The sequence below is a fragment of the Cervus elaphus genome, chromosome 13, assembly GCF_910594005.1.
Source record: "Cervus elaphus chromosome 13, mCerEla1.1, whole genome shotgun sequence".
NCBI classification, from domain to species: domain Eukaryota; kingdom Metazoa; phylum Chordata; class Mammalia; order Artiodactyla; family Cervidae; genus Cervus; species Cervus elaphus.
The window spans coordinates 44,621,509-44,646,987 of record NC_057827.1 but is presented as its reverse complement, the minus strand read 5'-3'; the positions used below and the strand labels follow the sequence as shown (position 1 = coordinate 44,646,987).

The window sequence follows — 25,479 nt, the reverse complement described above, 5'->3', positions numbered from 1 at the left end:
ATTGAAGATAATTTTAAAGTAGAGACTTGATTTGGAGGGGAATTGGATCAAAGTGCTAAGTTTCCTTAAAATACTGAATCTAATCCTTATCAGAAGATCAGCTTTGGGTGACGGGAAGGGGAAAGAAGTTTTCTGGAAAAAAAAAGAACCCTTAGTAAGGTGTTGTTTGCCTTTTGGCAAACACGTTAGTGATAGCAATAGAGGGATCCGAAGCTTGTTTGACTGTCTTTGACAAAGACGGCTCTGGTTTCCAGTTTAAGCAGCAGCCTAATCAGCTTATACTCTTGTGCAAAACTGGTTTTTATTTAGTACGATGTATGAAGTTAAACCCGAGGAATAAGGAAAGTTGGAAAACTATGGTTAAGTACACTATCCGAACATACTTAGGAGTCTTTTCTAATTTCTAGGACACCAAGAAAATCTGGCTCTAGTCAATGTAAAAGAAAAGAAAAAAAAAAAAATTAAGCTCACGCTGTTCAGTCCTAGACATTTAAAAGACTTTTTGCCTTTGCTTTTTAAATTTAAGCAAAGAAGCTTAAAAAACCATGGCAGATGTGGACCCAGATACATTGCTGGAATGGCTGCAGATGGGACAAGGAGATGAAAGGGACATGCAACTAATAGCCCTTGAACAGCTATGCATGCTGCTTTTGATGTCTGACAACGTGGATCGTTGTTTTGAAACGTAAGTACATCCCTTCATCATCTTCCTTTGGGGGTGCTGTAGTGACATGTACATAACATGTTCTCAACCATCTGCTGATTTGAGTTTGTATAGAATTTTTCTTCAGTGAGTTTTAAAACTTATCTTCTGAAAAGTTTCTGTAGTTTTGCATTTACAGTCTTCTGAGAAATAAAAATTGGTAGGTAAACTAACTCCAGTAATAATTGTGATGACACAAATACATGTTTGTTGATTGAAGAGGAATTAGTAGAGAATGCTAATTCTACCCCATAATCTGATTGATTCAGTTTCAAAACATGTTATGAACTGAGAAAATGCAAATACTGCTTTATTTCTGTATCAAGAAATTGACCTGAAATTGATATGAAAATACAGATAATAATGAATACATTTCCAACTGCCCTTTCTTCATTGGTAGTAAGTCTTAGGACACTGTTTTGTTTTGGCATTGTTGTTTTTGGGGTTTTGTTGTTGTTGTTGTTGCTTTGGTGGCACTGTGTGGCTTTCTGGATTTTAGTTCCCCAACCAGGGATTGAACCCAGGCCACTGCAGTGAAAGCAAAGAGTCCTAACCACTAGACTGTCAGGGAATTTCCTGTACTTTTTTTTTTTCCCCCTGTACTTTCCTTAAAGCAAATCATGGCTCTGTAAATTTCAGTTTGGAGAGGGTATAAATTGAATGTTAACCACATGGCATAGTTTTTGGAATAGTAGAAGCAGATTGAGATGTGAGAGTTTAAGTAATTTTATTTAGAGGATTATGTGGAATTTGTGCAAAAATGTAAAGGAATCATTACTAGATTGGACATTAATGCCATTTTTTTACTCTTATGTTGTACTTGCCCAGTTAGATTAACCATTCTTCTAAATGCTAAACATGTTTGGTTTTTATTTATTTTATATTTATAATTTTGAATTCTGGAGATAAGTAAATGAAAACTCAGATGCTTCTATATTGGTTTTAATGCCATTTTGAAGTAATCAGTAGAAAATGTTTGAGATGTTGACAAAATTTGTTATAAATTATCTTAATTTCTTTGAGGTGGGAATAAGGCTGTATTACTCACTAAATTGATGTATTTTTTATCATCTTCATTTTTGAATTAATCACTAATGAAGATGAATTAATAAATGAATAGTTAATCATCTTAGTTGTAAGTCCCATTGAGGCGGTACTATTAAGATAAAAATCCTTATGAACAAAGTTTCCAAATCGCAGTCCGTGACTCATTTATTTCAAGTAGTTATTGTTATTGGCGAACTTTGAGAACATAATAATTTAGCCCCTCTATTAACACTTGTTTTGGTCAGAATCAGAACAGTGAAATAGATTTTTGAGCATTTATAGCTTTCATTAGAGGGTTTTCATTAACCTGAGAATTACTTTTGGTATTTTAAAAAGTCGAACATACCAGTCATGTCAACTATCATATCCTCCATTAAGCACTAACATGTAGTAGTAGAGGTATTTGTAATGACATTTTTAATAAGTGTCATTATATTAAAACAATTTTAAAGGAAATTGTTAAAATGTCAAACTCATCAATGCAAAATCCTACCGTCCTAATATAATTGTTATTCTTTTCATTATCCTTTCCAGACTTTAGTCATATTTGATATAATGTGGATGAAATTAAAATCAGATGCAATTTATATTTTTTATTTACTAAGTGAAGATATAAGAAAATTTCATATTGGAATGGTTAGCCCTGTTTTATTTAGCATATCAGTAGTTTGTCTATCAAAAGTAGACATTTGATTAAATTTATGACAGTTGTTTTTTAAACCTTTAGCTTGCTTTCTTCATTCAGTAGCCAGATTTTCTTGTTGTCAGAAGGAAAATTATCTTTAGTTTCTTTAAACCAGAGATGCAGCATGGTGAGGTGGAAAGAATGGCTGTGTGTCATCAGAGACCTGGGTTCAGATTCTTGGTTTCCTAAATGAAGTTTACCCCTTGAGAGCTTTACTTTCTTCCTCTGTAAAAATGACAGGAATCTCATATCTGGTTTGCTCCTTGTGAGGAGTAAAGGAAAGAATGTATGTGAAAAGTGTTTTGAGTAAAGTGAGCTAATTTAATGTCATTAAATATCTAATGTTGAATTTTATTTGGAGACTTCATTTCATGAAACTGTGGTGGGTTTTGAAGAACCTTTAAAAATTCTTTGAAACAGTCAACAAATAAGACAGGGGAAAAGGAGGATGATGTGCACATTTTAAATATGGGTGAAAATATCCCTTTTAACTTAATTTCATAAGATAGTAGCAAGTAGTCCTTTTAGTTACATCAGGTAAAGCAAAAGATGCCTCTATGTTCAGATAGGCTTTTGTCTGATTAGTTTTGATTAGTAGTTATATGTTCGTTTAGTCAGGAAAGGCATATGATGTGGTAAAAATAATGGCCTTTGGAATGAGATAGACATGGGTATAGGTTTTCATGGAGATTAAATGTGATAATACAAGTGAGATGCCTAACATAGTGCTTTTCACATAACAGTTAAGTGTTTTTTTTTTCTTTAACTTAATATTGTACATGGCTATCCATTTTTTTGTACCCATTCTGACTTTTTTTTTTAATTTATTTTTTGCTGTGCTGGGTCTTCATTGCTCTGCAGGCGTTCTCCAACTGTGATGAGCAGGGCCTCCTCTTCGTTGTGTTGTGCAAGCTTCTCATTGCCGTGGTTTCTCTTGTTAGGGAGCGCAGACTCTAGGCACTTGGACCTCAGTGGTTGCAGCCTGTCGCCTCAGTAGTTGCCACACAGGCTCCAGAGCTCAGCAGTAGTGGCGCGTAGGTTTAGTTGCTCTGAGGCATTTGGGATCTTTCCTGATCAGGGATTCAACCCGTGTCTCAGGTGACCACTGAGCCACAAGAGAAACCCCCTGACAGTCTTTTTGAAGTTAAGGGCTATACATTTTCTGTGAAGCTGTGATACTTCTTACTAATGCCTGAACTTAACAAGGTTATGCTCTAGAAAGTGAAATTCAAGTTCTGAGTTAGTTTTTGCTTTCATCTGTGATACATTAGTGAGCTAATAAACTTAATATAAGTTATACATTTGAAATAAATTTAATGAGTTATAAATGAGTGGTTTTGCATTCACATCAAAATAGGTGATCATTGTACATATTCTTAAAAGTAGATAAATCCTGGGCAGTTGTAGATCCTGCTACTAAATCTTCAAATAATAAAAATTCATCTCCCCAGAAGATCTAGTAAATAGAATATTAGGGATAGTGCTTTTAGTCACCAGAAAGCTCATATTTAAAAAATAATCATTTTACTTCATTATGAAGACACAGAGGATATACAGTAAAGTGTAAGTCTCTCCCTTTCCTGCCTCCTGGGTGACCAGTTCTCCTCTCCAGAGGCAACCACCATTAATCATTTTCCTGGTGTATCCTCCCAGAGAGAAATATCCCAAGAATGACTGCCTCAAGTTTGAATTCCAATACTAAATACAGTGGTAAAAGCTTCCTATTGTGTATGTACAGTAAAAACTATTTAAAAATACCTACAACAGTGATAAGTCTTTTAATCTATTAAATTGTCTTCCTACTTTTTATTGTTAAAAAAAAAATATGCTGACCAAAGCAGTTAACAATCTCTGCTCTTATGGTGCCTAGTAGTTTATAAGGAACACGTATTAAATAATTATAGAAATAAAATTGTGGTTACAAGCTTTGATAAGTGCAATGAAGGAAAAGTTCAGAGTGCTGTGACAGCAGGTAGCAGGGGCACGACCTGGAGGAATAGGGGTAGTCAGAGTGGTCTTTGAGAAAGTGGTTTTTCTTAGAGATATGAAGGATGAGTAAGAATTTAAAGGATGACGTATGAGGTGGTGGGATAGAAGGATGTTTAAAGGGAAGGCAACGTGAAGAATTTTGAAGTGGGATGAGCATGTCGTGGTTGAGGAATTTGGAGAAAGATAGTATAACTGGGCATGGAAAGCTGTCTGGAGAACTGTGCTGAAAGTTGGGGCAAGATCAGATGGAATCTTGTGTGTGCTTTTGGTTTTTTCTTAAGAGCAGTGATGTAAAAGAGTGAGTGATGGGATTAAATATGTCTTTTAAAAATACTAATTTTTTCTGCTCTATGGATAATAAATGGATGATGACAGAATAAATGCTTGTAGACTTAGATTTTGGAGGTAGAATAGTCAAATAGTTGAATGATTGGATGTGAGAGAGAGGAAGAAGACAGTACCGTGGATAATTCAGATTGCAATGGATGATGATGCCATTCAGTGAGAGAGAAAATCAAAAGAGGACCATGTTTTTGTTTTGTTTTTTTGACCATACCACATGACTTGTGGGATCTTAGTTCTCCAACCAGGGATTGAAACCAGACCCCTGCAGTGAAAGCATTAAGTCCTAACCACTGAACCACCAAGAAATTCCCAGGAGGACCATGTTTTTGAGAGGTGGAGATCATGCATTTGGATTTGGCTAGATTCTCATATCTGCTTTGCATTTATTGTGTTGCATTATGTTGTTTTGATTACAATATATGAAAAAATTATCATCCTCCAATAGATGTAGCTGGGAAAGGGAGGAATGTGGTAATGATGTTTTTACATAATTATGTATAGTCTCCTTTGATATCATACCCAAAGTGGGCAAAGTGATAGTTTCTTAAGAGTTAATTATAATGTGGATTCTGAAATCATTCAATGAACTTGTACTCTTATAGATTAAAATCTATTGGCCTGTTTGGTACTTTGAGTGGGTTTTGTTTTTTTTTTAACCCATGTATAAGTTTAAAAGATCTTGCACTGGTCATGTGAAAAATATTGATCTGATGAGTTATACAGATATTCCTAATGTTGCCATATGCCATTCTACACTGTCATAAAGTCATATTTGTTATTATAAGTACTTAATCAGAAAAGTCTTCAAATAATGGGATGCTGTCAAGCTCATGGTGGCAGGAGCAAGTTTTTCAAAGTTGTAATTTTTGCTTGAAAGCTCAAATGTTATCATTGGCAGCAAATACTGTCAGTTGTTTTTCCTTGAGGTGGAATGCTTGCTTGGTTAATTTTTGAGGAAATGTTTGCTAGATATCCAAGTCTGAGTAACCACAATTTGTCTAAAGTTCTTTCAGGTAACAATGATGTTGCATGAAACAAGTGGCTAGTTCAACTCTCCAGCATTTCCTTGACACAGCCATCTTTCTTGAGTATGCAGAAGTACTTTATGCTTACTTCCCATTTGTTTAAGTGGGATATTAAAAAAATATGTATGAAAAGGTTTGAGATTGTGTGACAGAAACCAACACAATGTTGTAAACTTTTTAAAAATTAATTAAAGAGAAAAGGCTTGAGGTTTAGTAAAATATATGTATATATATATATATTTGCTTTATCAAAGTTATTCTGTAGTGAAATTGACCTTTTTTTTCATGCTATAGCTTGGCAGTGAAAATACAAAACGATTACCAATGGTACAGTTTAATGCTGCTGCCTTAATTCATGCTAAAGCACCAGCAGTTTTATCCACCATTGCTTTTACATCATTAGTGCACATGTCAACACAAGAAAGAGAGTGATTAAAGAAGAGGAAGGACAGTTGTGCTGAACATGGGTGAGAGGTCAAGTATGGTGAAGACTCAAAGATGTCCTTTGGATTTAGCAACATTCTCAAGATCATTGATCTTAATGAGAGCTGAGTGGAGTGGTTTGAGGACCAGATTTGAATGGGTTGAGGAGTAACAGGAGGAAATGGAGACTGGAGTGTGGAAAAATTTTTTGAGAAAATTGTACTGGGAAAAATAGTGTGGGGCTTTTTCTTTTAGCGGTCATAGAGGACAGAGAATGGAGAATTCGTAGTATGCAGATTATGAGAAACTGGGAGAGCATTGGCTGCTGTCAATAGCAGTGCTTTTTAAACTTTAATGTGCATACTGTGAATCACCTGGGGATCTTGTTAAGATGCAAATTCTGATTCATTTGGTCTGGTGTGGTGCCTGATATTCTGCATTCCTAGTATGTTCTCAAATAATGCAGAAGCTGTTGGTCAGAAAAATCCCACACTGAGTGTCAAAGCTCTGATTCACTGGTGAAGAAATAGACTTATGGTAATGTGTTTTTTATTGTAAGGCAGGAAAGATGAAGATTTTTAGGTTTGATGGGAAAAACTGAAGAGATTTCTGTCTGATGACATCTATTTTCTCCCTGAAGTAAAAGATTGAAAAGAATGGTAACATTGAGAATGGATTTGGGGAAATGATTATGTTCATGTAGTGCTAGTGACTTCATAACAGATGCCCCTGCCTATAAGCTAACAATACGCAGAGCTACAGTCATAAAATATTTTTATGGTATTTTTCCCCCCAGTTTTATTGAAATGTAATTGATTATAGTCTGAAATACTGATTTGACTGTATCATTTCCTTTTATAAAATCTTTTGTGCTCTTTACCTAGTGAATACAATTTAGATGCCTTCAAAGACCTCTGCTGTATCTCACACATACATGCTATTACTTTTGTTTTCCATTGCGAAGCATAGTGCTTGGTGTACAATAGCTAATATCCAGATACTGAACACATTGAAGAAATCCTGAACAACAGCAGAGTCTACATACTGGAATTTGACTCCTTTTTCTTTTAGAGGGAAAGCTGTAATTTTTAACTGTTATGCCAGGAGTTATTGTTAGTTAAGAAATACAAAGTCCAGAATGGGAGCAGGGGCAAGAATGGAATAAAAGATAAAGTGGGTCAAAAGATGTTATTTATTATCCTCAGGAAACAAAATTTATTAATCTGTTACATTTAAAATTTTTAGTTTTTAATTTTAATTTTTTTTTTAATTTTTAGTTTTTTAAAAGTAAGTGTTCAATTTACAGACCGTATTCAGTAAAACATCACTATTATAGATAACTTTATTTTTAAAATGTTTATATTCTTAAAATTGTACATCTTCTGAAGTCTTGGCCCAAGTCCAAGTGACATAGTGTGGAAAAAGCATATGGTAGTAACAGTATAGAAGATATTACAGTTCTCAAGGGAAATTCTTCGTAACCTCATGAAACTTTTTTTGTTCTTGTTTTAAGTTATCTCTGCTTCCATTAGGGAAAGATTCTTTCGTCATTGCAGGTAGTATTTTGGAAACTTGCTTAAGTTGGATTCATCTGAAGATTCTACTTAGTCTCATTTTTGTGGTTGACTGGTCTGACAGTAGTTCTGTGGAGACTGTGAGCGATCTTAAAGTTTCCTAATTTGGCCACCTTTGGGTCTGTAAGTTGGTCTAGTATAGTACTGGATTGGATTTAATATGTAAAAGTAATTTCTACCTATGATACAAGAGGTAAATATTTAGCGAGTTTAAAAGTTTTAATAACTCTTTAATTGTGATTAATCTAAACTTCTGTGCCATAGATGTATTCTTTCAGTACTATTCAGGAAGGACTGTGATTATTTATACATGCAATTTAATTTTCTCTTAACTTTTTAAAAATTACATATGGATTTTGACAAACACAGAGTCGTGTAACCACCACCACAATTGAAATTCAGAACAGTTCTATGGAAAATGAGAGATAAAAGTGGATTTACTTTTTGTGTTGTGGGAAGGTGTAGGCCAGGGGAAGGAGACCTGATGGAGACGGGGCTAGGATGAAGGCTTGTGTGTTGTGGGGGTGGAGACATGTTAGAGAGGGGCTGGGCATCAGGATGAAGAAGCAGATCACTAAGAGAACTGATGGGATCCTTTTGTTTGGTTTCTCTTTCCATAAGCAAGAAAGTTCTTACCTTTTCTTGATATCATTCATTCAGGAATAAAACTTGAGTATCTTCCCATATGCAGAGAACCCTGTTGGGTGCTGTGTGAAATACAGCTCTATTCCCAAGGAGCTTGCAGATTTTAAGGAGAGAGTTATAGTGGACAACAGAAAATGAAATATAAATTGTCAAAGTAAATTAAGACCAAAAAAAAAAAAACCCAAACCAGGAGTCCTGTTGTGGATAGTTAGAAAGTAAGCCTGAGACTCAGGAGGTGACGTTTAGGCTCACAGGAAGGATGACAAAGAAACAGCCATGGGCAGAATTGGGAGAAACACATTTTAGGCAGAGGGAGCATCTCACACATTAGTATCTGTTTATTTTTATCTTTCTATCGGTTCATCCTGCTGAGTTCATCCCCAGTTCAAATCTAGCACCACAGGGTTCATTCTAGTTTTCTTTTTTCTGTGTTTGCGTCTCCAGGCTACAGTGAGAAATCTGGCTCCCATTGTCCTCAATATATTTATGTACTTATTTATTTGATCACTTCCCTTGTCTGTATCAGTTGCTCCTTACCGGGACATGCCCCTGTACAAATGCTCTCTTTGTCTTGCTCATGCTCTTACACGTTATTCCAGACAGACTTCCTCTTCCCTCTAGAAATACCTTCCTCAACAGTGGTGAGGAAACATCTCTTATGTGAAACATCACAAGTGAAACATCTCTTATGTGGATGTCCAAGTGGCTATTTCAGTAGTTTAAACAAGAGTTTGAAGTTAGTTTAGATTAGGTTTGTAAAAGATGGTGTGGAGAGAAGTGGACAGACTTAGGATATATTTTAGAGAGAAAATTGTTGGGGTTTAACTAACGGATTGGATGTGTAATGTGAGCAAAATTAAGGGGGAGAATGAAGGACGATTGTCAGGTTTCTGGCTTTCTGGATGGTTGTGACATTTGCAAAGCAGTGATTTGGGAGGAAGCATATTTGTTTTGAATATGTTTATTTTAATATGCCTGTGATAATTCTAAATAGAGATAATGATAGTGATTTAGTTGGTCTGGGGTAGAGATAATATTTTGGGAGTTTTCACGGTATGTAGATGAGATTTATATACATACACGGTATGTAGATGAGTGTATAAACAAAGGGAATAGATGAGATCAATTAGAGAAGAGAAGGGAGTTTAGAACTGAGGCTAGAATGGAAAATCAAGGGATCACTAAGCCAAGAGAAAGTTGAAGACAAGGTGTGAAATAACTCATTGAATTTTCTTGATTATGTGAATTTTTTTCTTCGTGTCTGTTAACATGGATTCACGCCAAGGGAAAGTTGTGTTTGTGGTTTTTGCCTGGGAAAAAGGAAAGAAACATGAAGGTCTTGTTCATAAGAACATAGTCAGGTGCTTGTTGAATTACCATGAAACTCAGGTTGAATTTAAAGACCTAGATGAAATACCTATGAACACAGGGTTACTTTGGAAATGATAGAAAGAAATTGATACTAACCAACAAGTAAAAAGATGGTTTTAAGGCGTTATCATGATGACTGTCTTAAAGCATGCTATCAAGCAGAATGTTAAAAAAACAGCACTTGTTAATAATTTGTATTAGTTGCAGTATGAACTTTCAAGTAATATAACTATAGTTCTTTCAACTATTTTGTACTTTTCAGAATCCATTAATTACTCTTGGAATGTTTTCTCTACTTCTTTTGCTCAATTTATAGTTAATTTGTATTGTTGAGGTTTTTGTAAATTGCTTTGGTTTCTGAATTGAAAAACTAGTGAATATGCCTAAAATACCTTCTCATGATTGAAAAAGTAACTCAGGAGCTAGGAAAACAAAAATTTTTTTTCTTGTCCAACAACCAGAAGTTTACAACAGATATTTTGTAGCACACCTTTAAAAAGTTCCCAAAGCAGGTTTTTATTATACCTGGCATAAAATAAGCTTTTACTTACGCAGATTACTTTTATTTTCTTTTTGAAATAAAATTAATCACAGTTAAAAGCTGAGAATCTGTGTTGAGAACTTTCTGGTTTTTTGTTTTTTAATTGTCCCTCTTTATACTTGTTAAAGAACACAAGCAGGGAACATAGCTTATTTCCCCATGAAATATAGGTAGTTACACTAAACATTTCTCTTAAATTTTGTTTTTTGATGACTAGTTTTTTTGTACTGTGTAAGATAGATGAATAATTTTCTTATTCTTAAAATAAAGCATATGGTACATTCTTGCCATTTAATGTGACAACTATCAACTTAAATATTTTATTCTTTTTTCAAAAGCTACTGTTTTCTCAGGGAGGGGGGGAAACTACTTTTTAATAAGACTGTGTTGTTTCTCAGTAGTATTAACACTTTTACAATCTTATCTCTTCAGTATATTAATACTACTTATGCCAATTCAGAGAGCAGTAAAAATGCTTCAAGATTTCAATATGCTAGTCATTCTAATCTTCCCTGAGAACTACTGGACTGTCTTCCGTAATCTAATCTTATCTTCCTCCGCAGACAGATTACAAGTAACTAAATTGGGAAAGGAATATGTCAAGGCTGTATATTGTCACCCTGCTTATTTAACTTATATGCAGAGTACATCATGTGAAATGCAGGGCTGGATATGAATCACAGGCTGGAATCAAGATTGCTGGGAGGAATATCCACAACCTCAGATATGCAGATGATACCACTTTAGTGACAGAAAGGGGAGAGAAACTAAAGAGCCTCTTGATGAAGCTGAAAGAGGAGAGTGAAAAAACTGGCTTAAAAGTAAAAATTCAAGAAACTAAGATCATGGCATCCAGTTCTATCACTTCATGGCAAATAGATGGGGAAAATGTGGAAACAGTCAGATTTCATTTTCTTGGGCTCCAAAATCAGTGTGGATGGTGACTGCAGTTATGAAATGAAAAGACGCTTGCTCTTTGGAAGAAAAGCTATAACAGACTTAGACAGTGTATTAACAAGCAGAGGCATCACTTTGCCAGCAAAAGTCCGTATAGTCAAAGCTATGGTTTTTCCAGTAGTCACGTACAGATGTGAGAGTTGGACTATAAAGATGGTAACGACAACCCTATATGCAGGACAGCAAAAGAGACAAAGATGTAAAGAATAGACTTTCTGACTCTGGGAAAAGGTGAGGGTGGGATGATTTGAGAGAACAGCATTGAAACATGTATATTACCATATGTGAAATAGATGACCAGTCCAAATTTGATGCATGAAATAGGGAACTCATGCACTGGGACAACTCAGAGGGATGGGATTGGGGGGGAGGTGGGAGGGGGTTCGGGATGGGTGGACACATGTACACTCGTGGCTGATTCATGTTGATGTATGGCAAAAACCACCACAGTATTATAAAGTAATTTGCCTTCAATTAAAATAAATTAATTAAAAAAATAGAAGGCTGAGCGCTGAAGAAATGATGCTTTCGAACTGTGGTGCTGGAGAAGACTCTTGAGAGTCCCTTGGACTGCAAGATCAAACCAGTCAATCCTAAAGGAAATCAACCCTGAATATTCATTGGAAGGACTGGTGCGGAAGTGCTAGTCCTTTGGCCACCTGATGCAAAGAGCTGACTCATTGGAAAAGATCCTGATTCTGGGAAAGATTGAGGGCAAGAAGAGAAGGGTGAGACGGAGGATGAGATGGTTGGATGGCATCAGCGACTCAGTGGACATGAGTTGGAGCAAGCTCAGTGAGGAAAGGAAGGACGGGAGAGCCTGGCATGCCGCAGTTCGTGGCGTCATGAAGAGTTGGACGTGACTTGGTGACTGAACAACAGCAACAAAACAGTGTGACCTAGGTTGCCAATGATGTTGGCTAATAGAACCCACTTGGGTTTAATCACTGCATGCAAGAGATCTGTATCTTTGATAATATTCCTGCTGCTGGACCCCTAAAGTGAACATCATCCAAGCAGAGTAGAAAGGGCAAAGTTACTTTGGCATCCATACAGATATTTTTTAAAAACTACCAAAGTTATGTGCAGACTAAAATTTGGACGAAAAACAATTCAACTGAAATGTTGAGAATACAGTAAGCTCTCTGTATCCACACCACTTAATTTATGAACTTGAATATCCTGAGATTTTGGTGTCTACAGGGGGCCCTGAAATCTTTCCTCTTTGAATATGGAGGGATGACTATAGTGCCTTTTGTGATATCTGTTGCTCATTTAAAGTTTAGCTTATGCAGGTAAGTTCAAGTGTTTGATGGCATATAACTGTGATCTCTACTAAATGTAATTTATGTTTTTTTATCATTTAGGTGTTGAAAAACATTGATTTAAAAATGTAAAATGTGTTTTTGATAAAGCTGTCTTATGCAGGTTTATATAGCAGACATGAGCTATTCATAGGAGGGAAGGGGAGCTAATGTTAATTAGCTTAATATGGTGCCTAGGTGTTGAATGTGTATAATTTCATCAAATCTTCATAATATTCATATAAAGTAGATACTGTTTAGATATCACCTTTGGTTTACAAATGAGGAAACAGGACCGGAAAGGTCAGACAGCTGTTGTTCTGTGTCTTCCCCTGGTCTGTTAAATCCCAAATCAGCATTTGTTCCCATGAAACATGAATTGAACAATTCCCATAAAACATGAATTGAACAACGTTCCTGGCATTCAGGAACTCTTAATGTAAATAAGGAAATAAAATGATACATTAAACAGTGTGGGTACTGTTTTTACGAGGCTTTAGGAACACGAAAGTACCACTTAACTATTTGGAGAGGTTAGGGAAGGTTTTACAGAGTTGATGTTGGAGCTGAGTATTGAATAGGAATGTTTTTTGAACATGATTTCAAGTTAATGCTGCTACTTTAAACTGTTTACAACTTGATATTTTCAGCAATGATGAAATTAGCATGTGAGTGTTATTATGGAAACAAAAGCAATATGAGAAATATTACCTAATATACATGTGGAAAGGAGTACTGAACATAATGTATTATGTGATAGTTTTTTCTTATGTTATATTGGTGACTTTTGGATGTTAAGAATTTAGTAATCCTGAGTGTAATATGATTTCTTTCACTACAGATGTCCTCCTCGCACTTTCTTACCAGCCCTCTGCAAAATTTTTCTTGATGAAAGTGCTCCAGACAATGTGTTAGAGGTAACAGCCCGTGCCATAACATACTACCTGGACGTATCTGCAGAATGCACCCGAAGGATTGTTGGGGTAGATGGAGCTATAAAAGCACTTTGCAATCGTTTGGTTGTGGTTGAACTTAACAACAGAACAAGCAGAGACTTAGCCGAACAGTGTGTAAAGGTGAGTCTTAATTATTTATTGGTACATTTGAAGATTTCTCAGAGAGTGAAAAGTACATTTTGCAAAAAAGCTTTTATTGAGAGTGGTTGAGAACAGTGGAAGTCATAGTCCTTGTGGTACAAAAAGAGATCCCATATGCCTTGGGAAAAGAAATCTTTAAAGAAAAATTGTAGGTCACTGGTGGTGCTTTTCTGTGTTGCCTCAGTGCTGTTTGGTTTCTGGTAGCCACTAACCTGTTGATATAGGTTATTTCTCATCTTATCCAAAATGACTTTATATGCATGTGTTAACGACAACCGTGACAACTAACACTAATCTGCTAGGCATCATTCTAAACACTTTGCCTGTATTAACTCATTTAACTTCATGACAACTCTGTATGAGGTAGGTGCTGCTAATATCATCACTTATATTTTGTAGGTGAAAAAAATACAAGCATAGTGAGATTAAGTAACTTGCTTGTGGTGAGGCAGGTAGTTAGTGACAGAGAGCCAAGATTCAGTGATGAGTAATTTGAAGATTAGGAAGTCTGATTCTAGGGCCTGTGAATTTAATTATTTTGCTATACTCCTGTTAGAGTTAGCTGTTTGATTTTATTCCTGATGGGGCTAATTATTAACTTTATGTAACTCTAAAAGCATCAGTACTGGTAAGTAGTTTATTGGAGCTGCTTGGTGAACATATTTAGACTTTATGTGATTCTCTTTTTTTTTTTATTCCTAAATATTTTCATTCTTTTTATGATTCTTGCTGCTCTAGTTCAGCAATTTTCAAACTTTTTGTCTTAGGATCCCTTTATAAGTCTTAAATTATTAAGGACCCGCGAAGAGCTTTTGTTTATGTAGGTTCTACTTGTTTCTATTTACCATATTAGATATTAAAACAGACTTTAGAAACATTTATTCATTTATTATAAAATAACAAGCTCATTATGTGTTTACATTACATTTTTAATGAAAATATACCCCGAAGAAAGAGAAATTTAGTGAGAAAAGTAGCATTGTTAGGCATTTTTGTGAGTCTTGTTTGAAATGTGTGACTTAATAGAAGACAGCCAGATCCTGATATCTGCTTCTGCATTCAGCCTGTTGCTCTATCACATTTCATATAACTTTCAGAAAACTCTACCTTATGTTCCTAAAGGAATAAGAAAGAAAAAGACAATTACGGTTATAGTATTATTATGAAAAGAAAAAAATCAGGGACCCCTGAAAATGTCTTCCCCGTGCTTTAAGAGTTGTTTTTATAGGTGTTAATATCTTGACTTTCTTCTCTGTGTTTGTAGATGTATTTCTGTCTGTGTCTGGCCTCAGAGGAAGAGGTATCCGTTTTTCTGTTCAGAGTTTTTCCCCCTCTTGCTCACATCACTTCAGTTTTCTTCCAGAACTAGGACTTTACTCCATTGCATATATTCACTGAGCTATACTTTCAAACTTTTTCTTATCTGTTAATACCCTGCTCTCCCTTTCTCTCTTTCTTTTGCAGATTGTTAATTCATTCTTCAATTCTAAAGTGGTAGTATTTCCTAAGGTTCTGTTTTTACCTTCTTAAAGCTATATATTTAAGCTTTAAGATGAGATTTGTCTATTTGCCTAGACAGTCTCATCTGTGAGCATCAGTACCATTCATATATAAATATATGCCCTTTACATCTTTATCTCTAGAAGCGACTTCTCCCTCAAGTTCTAGACTCCATATTCAAAGGCCTGTTGGACATATTCACCTGGTTGCCTAAATTCATTGTCTTTCGTTACAGATAAACTCCTCTTTTGATAAGTGGCATCAACTTGTATTCGGTCACTTTAGACAGAAACCTGTACTTTATCTTTTATTTCCTTTTCTCCATTGCACACATGTAATTAATGATCAAGTGCTTTTCTAGTTTATTTTCTTCTATTTGTTCCTGCTGTTATTGCCTTGGTTAAGCCCTCATCCTTTCAGGAATATTAATGCTTGAGTTTTTGCGTTTGCCTTTACACTCTTCCTATACCCTTTTCCCCCCAGTTATTAACTGGAAATCCAATCATATTATTTCCCTGCTTAAAACATTTTTCTTGCTTATAGAATAAAGTCTAAATTTCTGGTATGCCTGTAAGAACTATGGACCCTAGTTCTAGTTCTACCTGAACATATTAAATAGCATATGATTTAGAAAATGTGATTTTTATTTTTTTGTGTTTAAATATTTATTTATTTATTTGGCTGCTCTGGGTCTTTTAGGTATGGGATCCTTACTTGCAGCCTGCAAAACACTGTAGTTGGAGCATGTGGTATCTAGTTCTCTGACCAGGGAACCTGGTGCCCCCTGCATTGGGAGTGTGAAGTTTTAGCCAGTGGATCACAGAGAAGTTCCAAAAAGTGATTTTTTAAAAAAGTATTTAAAAATTTTTTTTACAGTGAGGCAAGTAAGGTGTTTATTAGGAGGAAGAAGAGTGCAGACACATGGGTGGGCTCAGAGAAACTTGCCCAAAAAGTGATTTTTAATGTCTTAATATTCATAGAGTGTGTGTGAAGATAATGAATAATGTAATAGTTGGCATTTATTGATTTGTTTTTTTAATGTCTAGGACGTTTATATAGACTTTTGCTAAATTACTTGTAGTTCTTAGCTTGCCATGCTGGTTTTACCACCTAAACCTATGCTGTCTAATATGGTAGCTATATGTGACTGTTGAACACTTCAGATTTGGCTACCCCAAATTAAGGTGTGTTTTAAGTATAAAATATACATGGGTTTTTGAAGACTAAATGCACAAAAGATACCAATAATTTTTATATTGATTACATGTTGAAATAATGACACCTTGGACATATTGTGCTAAATAAAATATATTAAAATTAATTTATTCTGTTTTGCTTCACTTTTTTTTTTTTTAATGAAAGGTTAAGTGTGTACAACAGGCTCCAAGACTTCATTCTAGCTATTGATAGCAGCGTTGTATGGTAGGGAATCCAGATGTTTAAATAAGGATGGAATTAAAGATCACCATTGCCTCAGGCACAAGGGACAGCTTTTTGCCCAATTTCTTAATTCCACCTGTGGCCAGGGGGCTCTTTTCACAGCCTTTGCTTTTAGCTCCTTGAGTTTCTTCTATTTTAATTTCTGTTTCAACTTGAATGCCTTATCTTCCCTGTCCATCTTGGTCACCTTCTTGGGCTATTTCAGGGACTACTTCTTGCCATCTTCACAGCCAGATATGGCTCCTGCCCCTCACATCCACCCTTTCTCAGACCCTGCCCTTACTTTTTAAAATGTGACTACTAATACATTTGTAGGGTGTATCATATTCTCTGTAATTCTTGAAAGTGAAAATTGGACTTACTGTATTTTCTGTTAATTTTATTTTACTGTAGGTTTTAGAATTAATATGCACTCGTGAATCAGGAGCAGTCTTCGAGGCTGGTGGTTTGAATTGTGTGCTTACCTTCATTCGTGACAGTGGACACCTGGTTCATAAAGACACCTTGCACTCTGCCATGGCTGTGGTGTCAAGACTCTGTGGCAAAATGGAACCTCAAGATTCTTCTTTAGAAATTTGTGTAGAATCTCTGTCTAGTTTATTAAAACATGAAGATCATCAGGTAATTAAATAGCTTCTGTGTACTTTATTTTCAAAAAGCGATTTTATAGTGTCCACTGGTTATAACTATGGTATAAAGTTGACCCTTGAACAACCTGGGGGTTAGAGGTGCTGATCCTCTGCACAGTTGGAAATGTGCATATAACTTTATAGTCTGCCATCCCTATCTGGGGTTCTAAAGCTATGGATTCAGCCAACTATGGATTGTGTAGTTCTGTAGTATGAATTTAGTGGGGAAAAATATCCACATATAAGTGGGCCCATGCAGTTCAAATTCATGTTGTTTAAGGGTCAACCTTAGTGTAATTGGAACTTTTTGTTTGATGAGGTAAGGATAATTTCTCTTTCTCTCATCTTCTCTCTCCTTTTATATTTCTATATGGTAATCTTTTTGTTTGTTTTGGCAGTGAGACATTTTAAATTATAAAAGTGGCATGGGTTTATTCTTAAGATTTAAACATTTTAGAAATATATTATTTCTAAAGCTGCACTTCATACCCAGTGAAATTTGTTGGCTCAGCACAATTTTGCTTACTTAAAAGGGTCGTTTTCATTCAAGTAAAACAACAGTTTTTAAAATTTTGAATGTATAAATTTTTGTTAAATTATCATCTTTAGAAAATAAAACTTGAGTTTTAGTGCCTTTTTACCATTTTGATGTTAATTATTTTCCGTTGCTATTCATCAATTATCTTGGCCTAGTTACGCGTAATAATAGTAAAGATTTATTGAGCTTTTTACTGTTAGCCTAGTTTCTTAACATGTATCATCTCTTTTGAGCTCATACAATGAATTATAGGTACTGTTACTATTCTCATTTTGCAGGTAAGAATTGAGGAACAGTTAAGTAATATCCTCAGGTTATAGAGTTACCAGAATGAGGAGTCAGAATTCAAATCTAGACTGGTGGTATCCTTTGCTGCAATTGCCTTTCTTAATAGTTCACTGTTGAAGTAAAGAGTACTAGTCATTTTTAAGTGAATTTTATTCACATGTATATTCTTTACATCATTAGGTTTCAGATGGAGCTCTGCGATGTTTTGCGTCACTAGCTGACCGATTTACCCGTCGTGGTGTTGACCCAGCTCCATTAGCCAAGCATGGATTAACTGAAGAGCTGTTATCTAGAATGGCTGCTGCTGGTGGTACTGTATCAGGGCCATCATCAGCTTGCAAACCCAGTCGCAGCACCACAGGAGCACCTTCTACAGCTGCAGATTCCAAGTTGAGTAACCAGGTGTCAACAATTGTAAGTCTGCTCTCAACACTTTGCAGAGGCTCTCCAGTAGTAACGCACGTAAGAGTGGTTTTGAATCTTATTTAATCTTTTCAAAGAAGTGTCTTTGTATAATGAGAATAGATTAAAACTTTTTTCCCTCCCATTCTCTTTTTAGGATCTCCTGAGGTCAGAGCTTCCAGATTCAATTGAAAGTGCATTGCAGGGTGATGAAAGATGTGTGCTTGATACCATGCGTTTGGTTGACCTTCTCTTGGTGCTATTATTTGAAGGACGAAAGGCTTTGCCAAAATCTAGTGCTGGATCCACTGGCAGAATCCCAGGACTTCGGAGATTGGATAGTTCTGGGGAGCGCTCACATCGGCAGCTTATAGACTGTATTCGAAGTAAAGATACCGATGCACTTATAGATGCAATCGACACAGGAGGTTGGAAAATATTTTTTTAAATATAAAAAGATAACTGAGATAAGGAATTATTTTTAATTTCTAGGCTTTTTTTTTTTTTTTTTAATTTTTAAAAACTTTTAGCAGTTGTGTCAGAAAACAGAATGGCCAATGCCTTCCATACCTCCCCTCCCTATGTATATAAATTATCAGTCTGGTGCATGGTAAGATCTGAATAAATGCTTTTTGAATGAGTAAATGAAATTAACCTGTTTTATTGCCAGAAGGAAGTCATACCAATTCTAAGGTTAAGTGCAGATTGAATTGAGGGCTGTTGTTTTCTTAGGATTAATGGAAACTGACCCAAGTGAATTTTCATGATATATAGTACATTTTTTTAGACTGCTTCATGAGCTGATCAGCAAATATAAGCTGGTGAAGGATACTCATGGGGGACTTCCTTGACAGTCTGGTGGTTAAGACTCTGTGTTCCCATTGCAGGGGGCACTGATTTGACCCCTGGGGTAGGGAACTAAGATCCTGAATGCTGCACTGCATGAAAGTGAAAAGTGAAAGTATTCATCACTCAGTCCTGTCTGACTCTTTGTGACCCCATGGACTGTAGCATCTGTCCATGGAATTCTCCAGGCAAGAATGCTGGAGTGGATTGCCATTCCCTTCTCCAGGGGATCTTCCTGACCCAGGGATTGAACCTGGGTCTCCCACATTGCAGGCAGATTCTTTACCATCTGAGCCATCAGCACGGGAAAAATAAGTAAATAGAGAGATGGTATAATAAAAAGAAAAGATCTTCTGGGTCATCAGACTTTTGTTTTGAGTATAGATGTGGTTTAGCTTCTTTTCCTCAGTTACAGCATGAGGCAACTAATACTCTCTAGTTTTACTGTATATTTAGTTTTTTTATTTCTTATGTTTATTTTTAAGGCTTATAGCCTTGTGAATCCCCAGTAATTTAAAAATTTTGGAATACTTTTTCTTAGCAGAATTTATGTTTGCTGATTATTTACTGCTATATAATTGACCTAAATGTTTAAAATTGGCCGTCTATTTAGTGATTATTAATAACAGTTAATAATACTCTTTAAATGGTTCCCGCTTTAGAAAAGTTCATTGTTACTTTGTTGCCTTTAAAAAAGATTTATTTTTTTCCTTTAAACTTTCAGCCTTTGAAGTAAATTTTATGGATGATGTAGGTCAAACTCTATTAAACTGGGCTTCTGCATTTGGAACTCAGGAAATGGTAAGCTAATAAATAAAAGTTAATGTTTTAAATCAAAGACAGAAATGTTAATAAGGCAACTTTATGATTCTCCATTATTTTACAGGTAGAATTTCTTTGTGAAAGAGGTGCTGATGTTAATAGAGGTCAAAGGTCATCATCATTACATTATGCTGCCTGTTTTGGAAGACCTCAAGTAGCAAAGGTAAAATCCAGGGTTTTTAATTATTAATTTAATATTTACATTATTCTAAAACTAGAATAATATAAAAACTTTTATTTGGAGAAGCCATACTTACATACTCTCTTCATTCCCTCCATTTTCCCTGGCCCTCTATAGGTAAGCATTTTTTTTTTTTTTAATCTTTCCATTGTTTTTTTAATACAGGCTCAAGCAAAAATATTTTTAAATATTTTTTAAAAATACAAAATGTAACATATATACTGATCTATACTTTGCTTTTTTCCTTTAAAAATATAAATTGTTAGTATTTAATTATTGTTTAATGATACACTAGCTTCCCTGGTGGCTCAGATGGTAAAGAATCCTCCTGCAAGGCTCAGATGGTAAAGATTGAACCCAGGTTCGATCCCTGGGTTGGGAAGATCCTTGGAAAAGGGAATGGCTTCCCACTCCAGTATTTTTGCCTGGAGAATCCTATGGACAAGGAGTCTGGTGAGCTACCATGCATGGGGTTGCAAGGAGTCAGACACAACTAAGTGACTAAGTGCATATGCAATACACATTGAGACCTCTCCCTATTAGTATATAGAGGTCTTTTTTTACATCTGTATACTTAACCTGTACAAATGTATTCAGCCAGTCAGCTATTGCTGAAAACTTGTTTTTCCCGCCGATTTCTTTCTCCTGGTAATGAACAGCTTTATACATGTTTCTGTTATTTCTGTTTATCAATCTAGCAGATATTCTGTTTGCAGAAGAATCATAATAGCTTTGATTCTTACATTAGCAAAGGACTTTTGTTGTTCAGTTACTCAGTCGTGTTTGACTCTGCGACCCCATGGACTGCAGCATACCGTGCTTCCCTGTTCTTCGCCATCTCCCGGAGTTTGCTCAAATCTGTTTTTTACGTTTGTTCCTTTGTTTTATTTTTTAGATTCTTTATGTAAGTGAGATCATACAGTATTTATTTTTCTATGTCCAACTTATTTCACTTAGCACAATACCCTCAAGGTCCATGCATGTTATCACAAATGGTAAGATTTCATTCTCTTTTATGACTGAGTAGTATTTCATTGTATATGTATATACACCATGGATCTCAGTTCCTGAACCAGGTATCAAACCTGTGCTGCCTGCAATGGAAGTGCCGAGTCTTAACCATTGGACCACCAGGGAAGTCCCTTCTAGCATTATCATTGTGATTAGAAAAAAAATACATGAAAAGCACTTAGTATAGTAGTTGGCACGTTGTATGTAGACACTTAAATGGTAGCTGCTATTATTGTCATGTTTATGTTGTTAAGAAAATTTTTTGTTAATAACTTAGCCTTCTAGGTGATCTCTTCACGCTCAACTTCTGTCGGTTTGAATTGGTTAATTTTTAGAGGGAATGATATTTCTAAGGGTAGTAAAAATTTTTACTGAGCATTTATTTTTTTTGAACCCATGCTGTTTTTCAGTTTTAGATATCTGAGAGGGAGAAAGAACCAAATGAATTGTATCTAATCTTAGCCTATTTTGGTTATATATTAGCCCACAATGAACTATAGCTGCCATTACTAATAATGATATAATAGGTACTCATTAAGCAGTTATTCTTTACCAGCCAGGGTCTTAAGCATTTAACATGTTTTATTGTTCTGGAGAAGGAAATGGCAGCCCACTCCAGTACTCTTGGCTGGAAAATTCTATGGTTGCGGGAGCCTGGTAGGCTACAGTCCACGGGGTCACAAAGAGTTGGACATAACTGAACAACTTCACTTTCTTTCTTTCTGTAGTTCCTTTTGGAGAAGGAAGTGGCAGTCCACTCCAATGTTCTAGCCTGGAGAATCCCATGGACAGTGGGGCCTGGTGGGCTTCAGTCTATGGGGTTGCAAAGAGTTGGACACGACTAAGCAGCTAACACACACACACATCATTCTTCACAGGTTCTTCTGTTTTTTAATTGATTCCAAGATACTACCTCCCACCGTACACATTTCAACATCTTTTAAATTAGAGAGTCTTAGAATTGGTGTTGGCCAGATAGAAGTTAACAGCATAGTTATTATTACCTGTCCATGCAAAAAAATTGTGGAATGGATTTTAGTAACTTGGGTGAAAAATCCTATCTGCTAGGGCACTCTTAGAAACTCTGTGTCACTAAACTCTTTATGGCACAGATGACAGCATTCTCTGGTGTACAGACTGAATACTAGTACCTCTGTTAAAGTAAAGAAATTGAGAAGAGAGGCTTGATGGGGAACATGAAAGGTTCAGATGTGAACATACTTAATTTGAGATGTTAATAAATAACCAACTGAAATTAATCTATACTTTTTTCAAGATATAAACAAACAACTTTAGAGTGTTGTGTGCAAAGGCAGAGATTTGAATTGATAACCTGCTTGATTAAGTAATTCTGTAAGTCTGCATTCTGAAGTATGTGGATGCAATTGAAGGTCGCAGAACTGTACATTGAAGAAATAAGGTGTTGATCATTAAATCCATGTTAAATGCTTTTCCTTTCTAGACTCTCTTACGGCATGGTGCAAATCCAGATCTGAGAGATGAAGATGGAAAAACTCCATTAGATAAAGCTCGGGAAAGGGGCCATAGTGAAGTAGTAGCTATTCTTCAGTCTCCAGGTGAGTAGTAGTATCTTTCCTTTTATGCCATCTGCTATTACTTTTCAGCTTCACTACCATAAAAGTAGCTTTTTGTAGACAAATGAACTTCCTTATATAAAGAAATAATTTTCTTGAAGTAAAGTGATTTTATACACACGCTCTTATATTTGACAAACCTATACCAGTGTACTGTTCTGTGTTCTTTGAGACTGTGGCTGCATGATTCCAAAAAGACCAAATCACAAGTTTAAGGGTGTGGGAATGTCATAAAGAATAGTTGGTTATTGTGTAGACAAAATACTTTGACCAAACGTTTAAATTTTCACAAAGTAGATGAATGCAGAGTCTCTGAAATATTTTTGGATTTTTCATGGTGTCGCAAAGAGTCGGACATGACTGAGCGACTGAACTGAACTGAACTGAGAGTATCCAAAATTATCTCCTTAAGTTGTGATTCAACCCATTGGAGGTACTAATGTTCTTTAGTATTTTTATGAACGTCTTTGATAGATACAGTGTGCTAATTTGATTATTGTTAATTAGGATAGCTATCATTGAGTACATTTTAATATTTTTTCCCTGAAAATTTTTCCAAAAAATTTATTTTATTGAACAATATTTGTCTATAGGTGATTGGATGTGTCCAGTTAATAAAGGAGATGATAAGAAAAAGAAAGATACAAACAAAGATGAAGAAGAATGTAATGAGCCAAAAGGAGATCCAGAAATGGCACCTATATACTTGAAAAGATTATTGCCAGTATTTGCACAAACATTTCAACAGACTATGCTGCCTTCAATAAGGTAGTTATTCATACTATCTGTGTTTACTATTCATGTAGTTTTATCTATCTCCCTTTTCCAGAAGAATGTGACATTATTTTAATATTGAAAAGGTATGGTAAGAATAAAAATTAGGTTGGAGAATTAAATCTTTCCTTCTGATGATCTGACTTAAGTAGTTTAGAAAATCAAGAAAACTAACCTGACACAGTTTTTGTAACTCTCTGAATATCAACTCTAGAGAAAATTTTTAAGTACAGATAACATTTATTGAGCTTTACAGAGGCCTTTTTGGTAGAGTCAGTGTAAATGGGCCACTAGAGGAGTTACTGAAAGAATTAGGACTTGGCCCTCTTTACAGTTGTGAACTAGTAAGGAAGACATGAGTAATAATACAGAGTGGTAAGTGGTAGATTATATTCCCTGGGGACATAAATGATTTAACAACTAATTGGCTGGGCAAATTGGAGATTTTATGCAGAGATCAGATTTAAGTTGGGGTTTAAAGGATATTCGGACGTTTTCTAGGGAGATAGATTTAGGAGGGTCAGTGAACAAGAATATGTACACAGGCATGAAGCTTTGAGTCATTTCATCCTGATGTGGGTCCTGGCGGCTCTCCTTCTGTGGTGTGTCCAAAGTCTGCCACGTTTGTCCATCTGTTGCTAGTACTCCGGTCCAAGGTACCATGGTCTGTAGTTTGACTGCTATAGTTGCCTCTTACCTAGTCTTTCTCCTCTTTTTCTCTCTTGTCCTGCTACAGTCTGTTCCTACACATTAGACTGAATTCATTTTTAAATCATGTCACATCACCTGATTTAAACCCTCCAGTAGCTTCTTCTTGTTTTAGTCACTAAGCCATGTCTGACTCTTCTGCAACCCCATGGACTATAGCCTGCCAGGCTCCTCTGTCCGTGGGATTCTCCAGGCAATACTGGAGTGGGTTGACATTTCCTTCTCCAGGGATCTTCCCGACCCAGGGGTTGAACTTGCATCTCCTGCTTGGCAGGTGGATTCTTTTCCGCTGAGCCACCTGGGAAGCCAAGTCGTTTTTAGTTGGCCTTAAATAAAACCTCACTGCTTAACACTCAGGCTTGGAAGGTGTCTTGTTTTAAGTCCCAATCAGCTCTCTGACCTCATTTAGTACTATCTAACCCCTAGTCTGTTGCACTTAAACTATGCTAACCTTCTTTCTGTTTTTGAAACTTTCTATGTACATTCTTCCTTTGAGGCTTTTACACTTTCTGTTTTGGAGACTTTTCAGTCTCCAGAGCTTTCGAATGGTGGGTTGCTTCATTCAGGTCTCAGTTCAAATGCTTATGTCCAGTGACAGCTATCCATCCAATTTAAATTTACCCCTAAGACATCATAATATTTTATTGTCTTCACAGAGTTTACACTGTCTGAAATCTTGGTCTTTGAGCTTTTTGTTTTATTCTCTGTCTCCACTCTAAAGCTGTGTTTAAGTGATACAAGGCAGTATTTGTCTTTCTCTGGCTTATTCACTTAGCACGATACTCTTGAGGTCCATCCATGTTGTCACTTAATAGATTTTTTTTTTTTTAATAGATTTAAAAAAAAATCAGTTTGCCAAGTCTGGATTCCATACTGATGCACATTCAGTATGTATGAAAATGTATAGACTCCTGGATCAAAGAATCCCTCTACTGAAGAAATAAAACTGCTCCCCCCCAAAACACTATTTATTTTATTGATTGAAAAGCCTGTAAGCTAATGCTCACAATTTATATAATGCTGTTAAACAGGAAAATTT

General features: G+C 35.7%; 1 protein-coding gene across 5 annotated transcripts in view; it reads left to right on the top strand.

Annotated features, from left to right (window-relative positions):
* The first annotated feature begins 526 nt into the window (after positions 1–526).
* HECTD1 (HECT domain E3 ubiquitin protein ligase 1) overlaps positions 527–25,479 on the top strand; it is a 71,681-nt gene continuing 46,728 nt past the window's right edge. For all 5 annotated transcript variants that reach the window (XM_043921422.1, XM_043921420.1, XM_043921419.1 and 2 more), the window contains exons 1-9: positions 527–685; positions 13,451–13,685; positions 17,040–17,267; positions 18,282–18,563; positions 18,661–18,931; positions 20,074–20,150; positions 20,236–20,334; positions 22,826–22,940; positions 23,552–23,726. In XM_043921422.1, the coding sequence (XP_043777357.1) occupies positions 546–685; positions 13,451–13,685; positions 17,040–17,267; positions 18,282–18,563; positions 18,661–18,931; positions 20,074–20,150; positions 20,236–20,334; positions 22,826–22,940; positions 23,552–23,726 (1,622 nt within the window). In that variant the 5' untranslated portion in view covers positions 527–545. The remainder of the gene's footprint in view (positions 686–13,450; positions 13,686–17,039; positions 17,268–18,281; positions 18,564–18,660; positions 18,932–20,073; positions 20,151–20,235; positions 20,335–22,825; positions 22,941–23,551; positions 23,727–25,479) is intronic.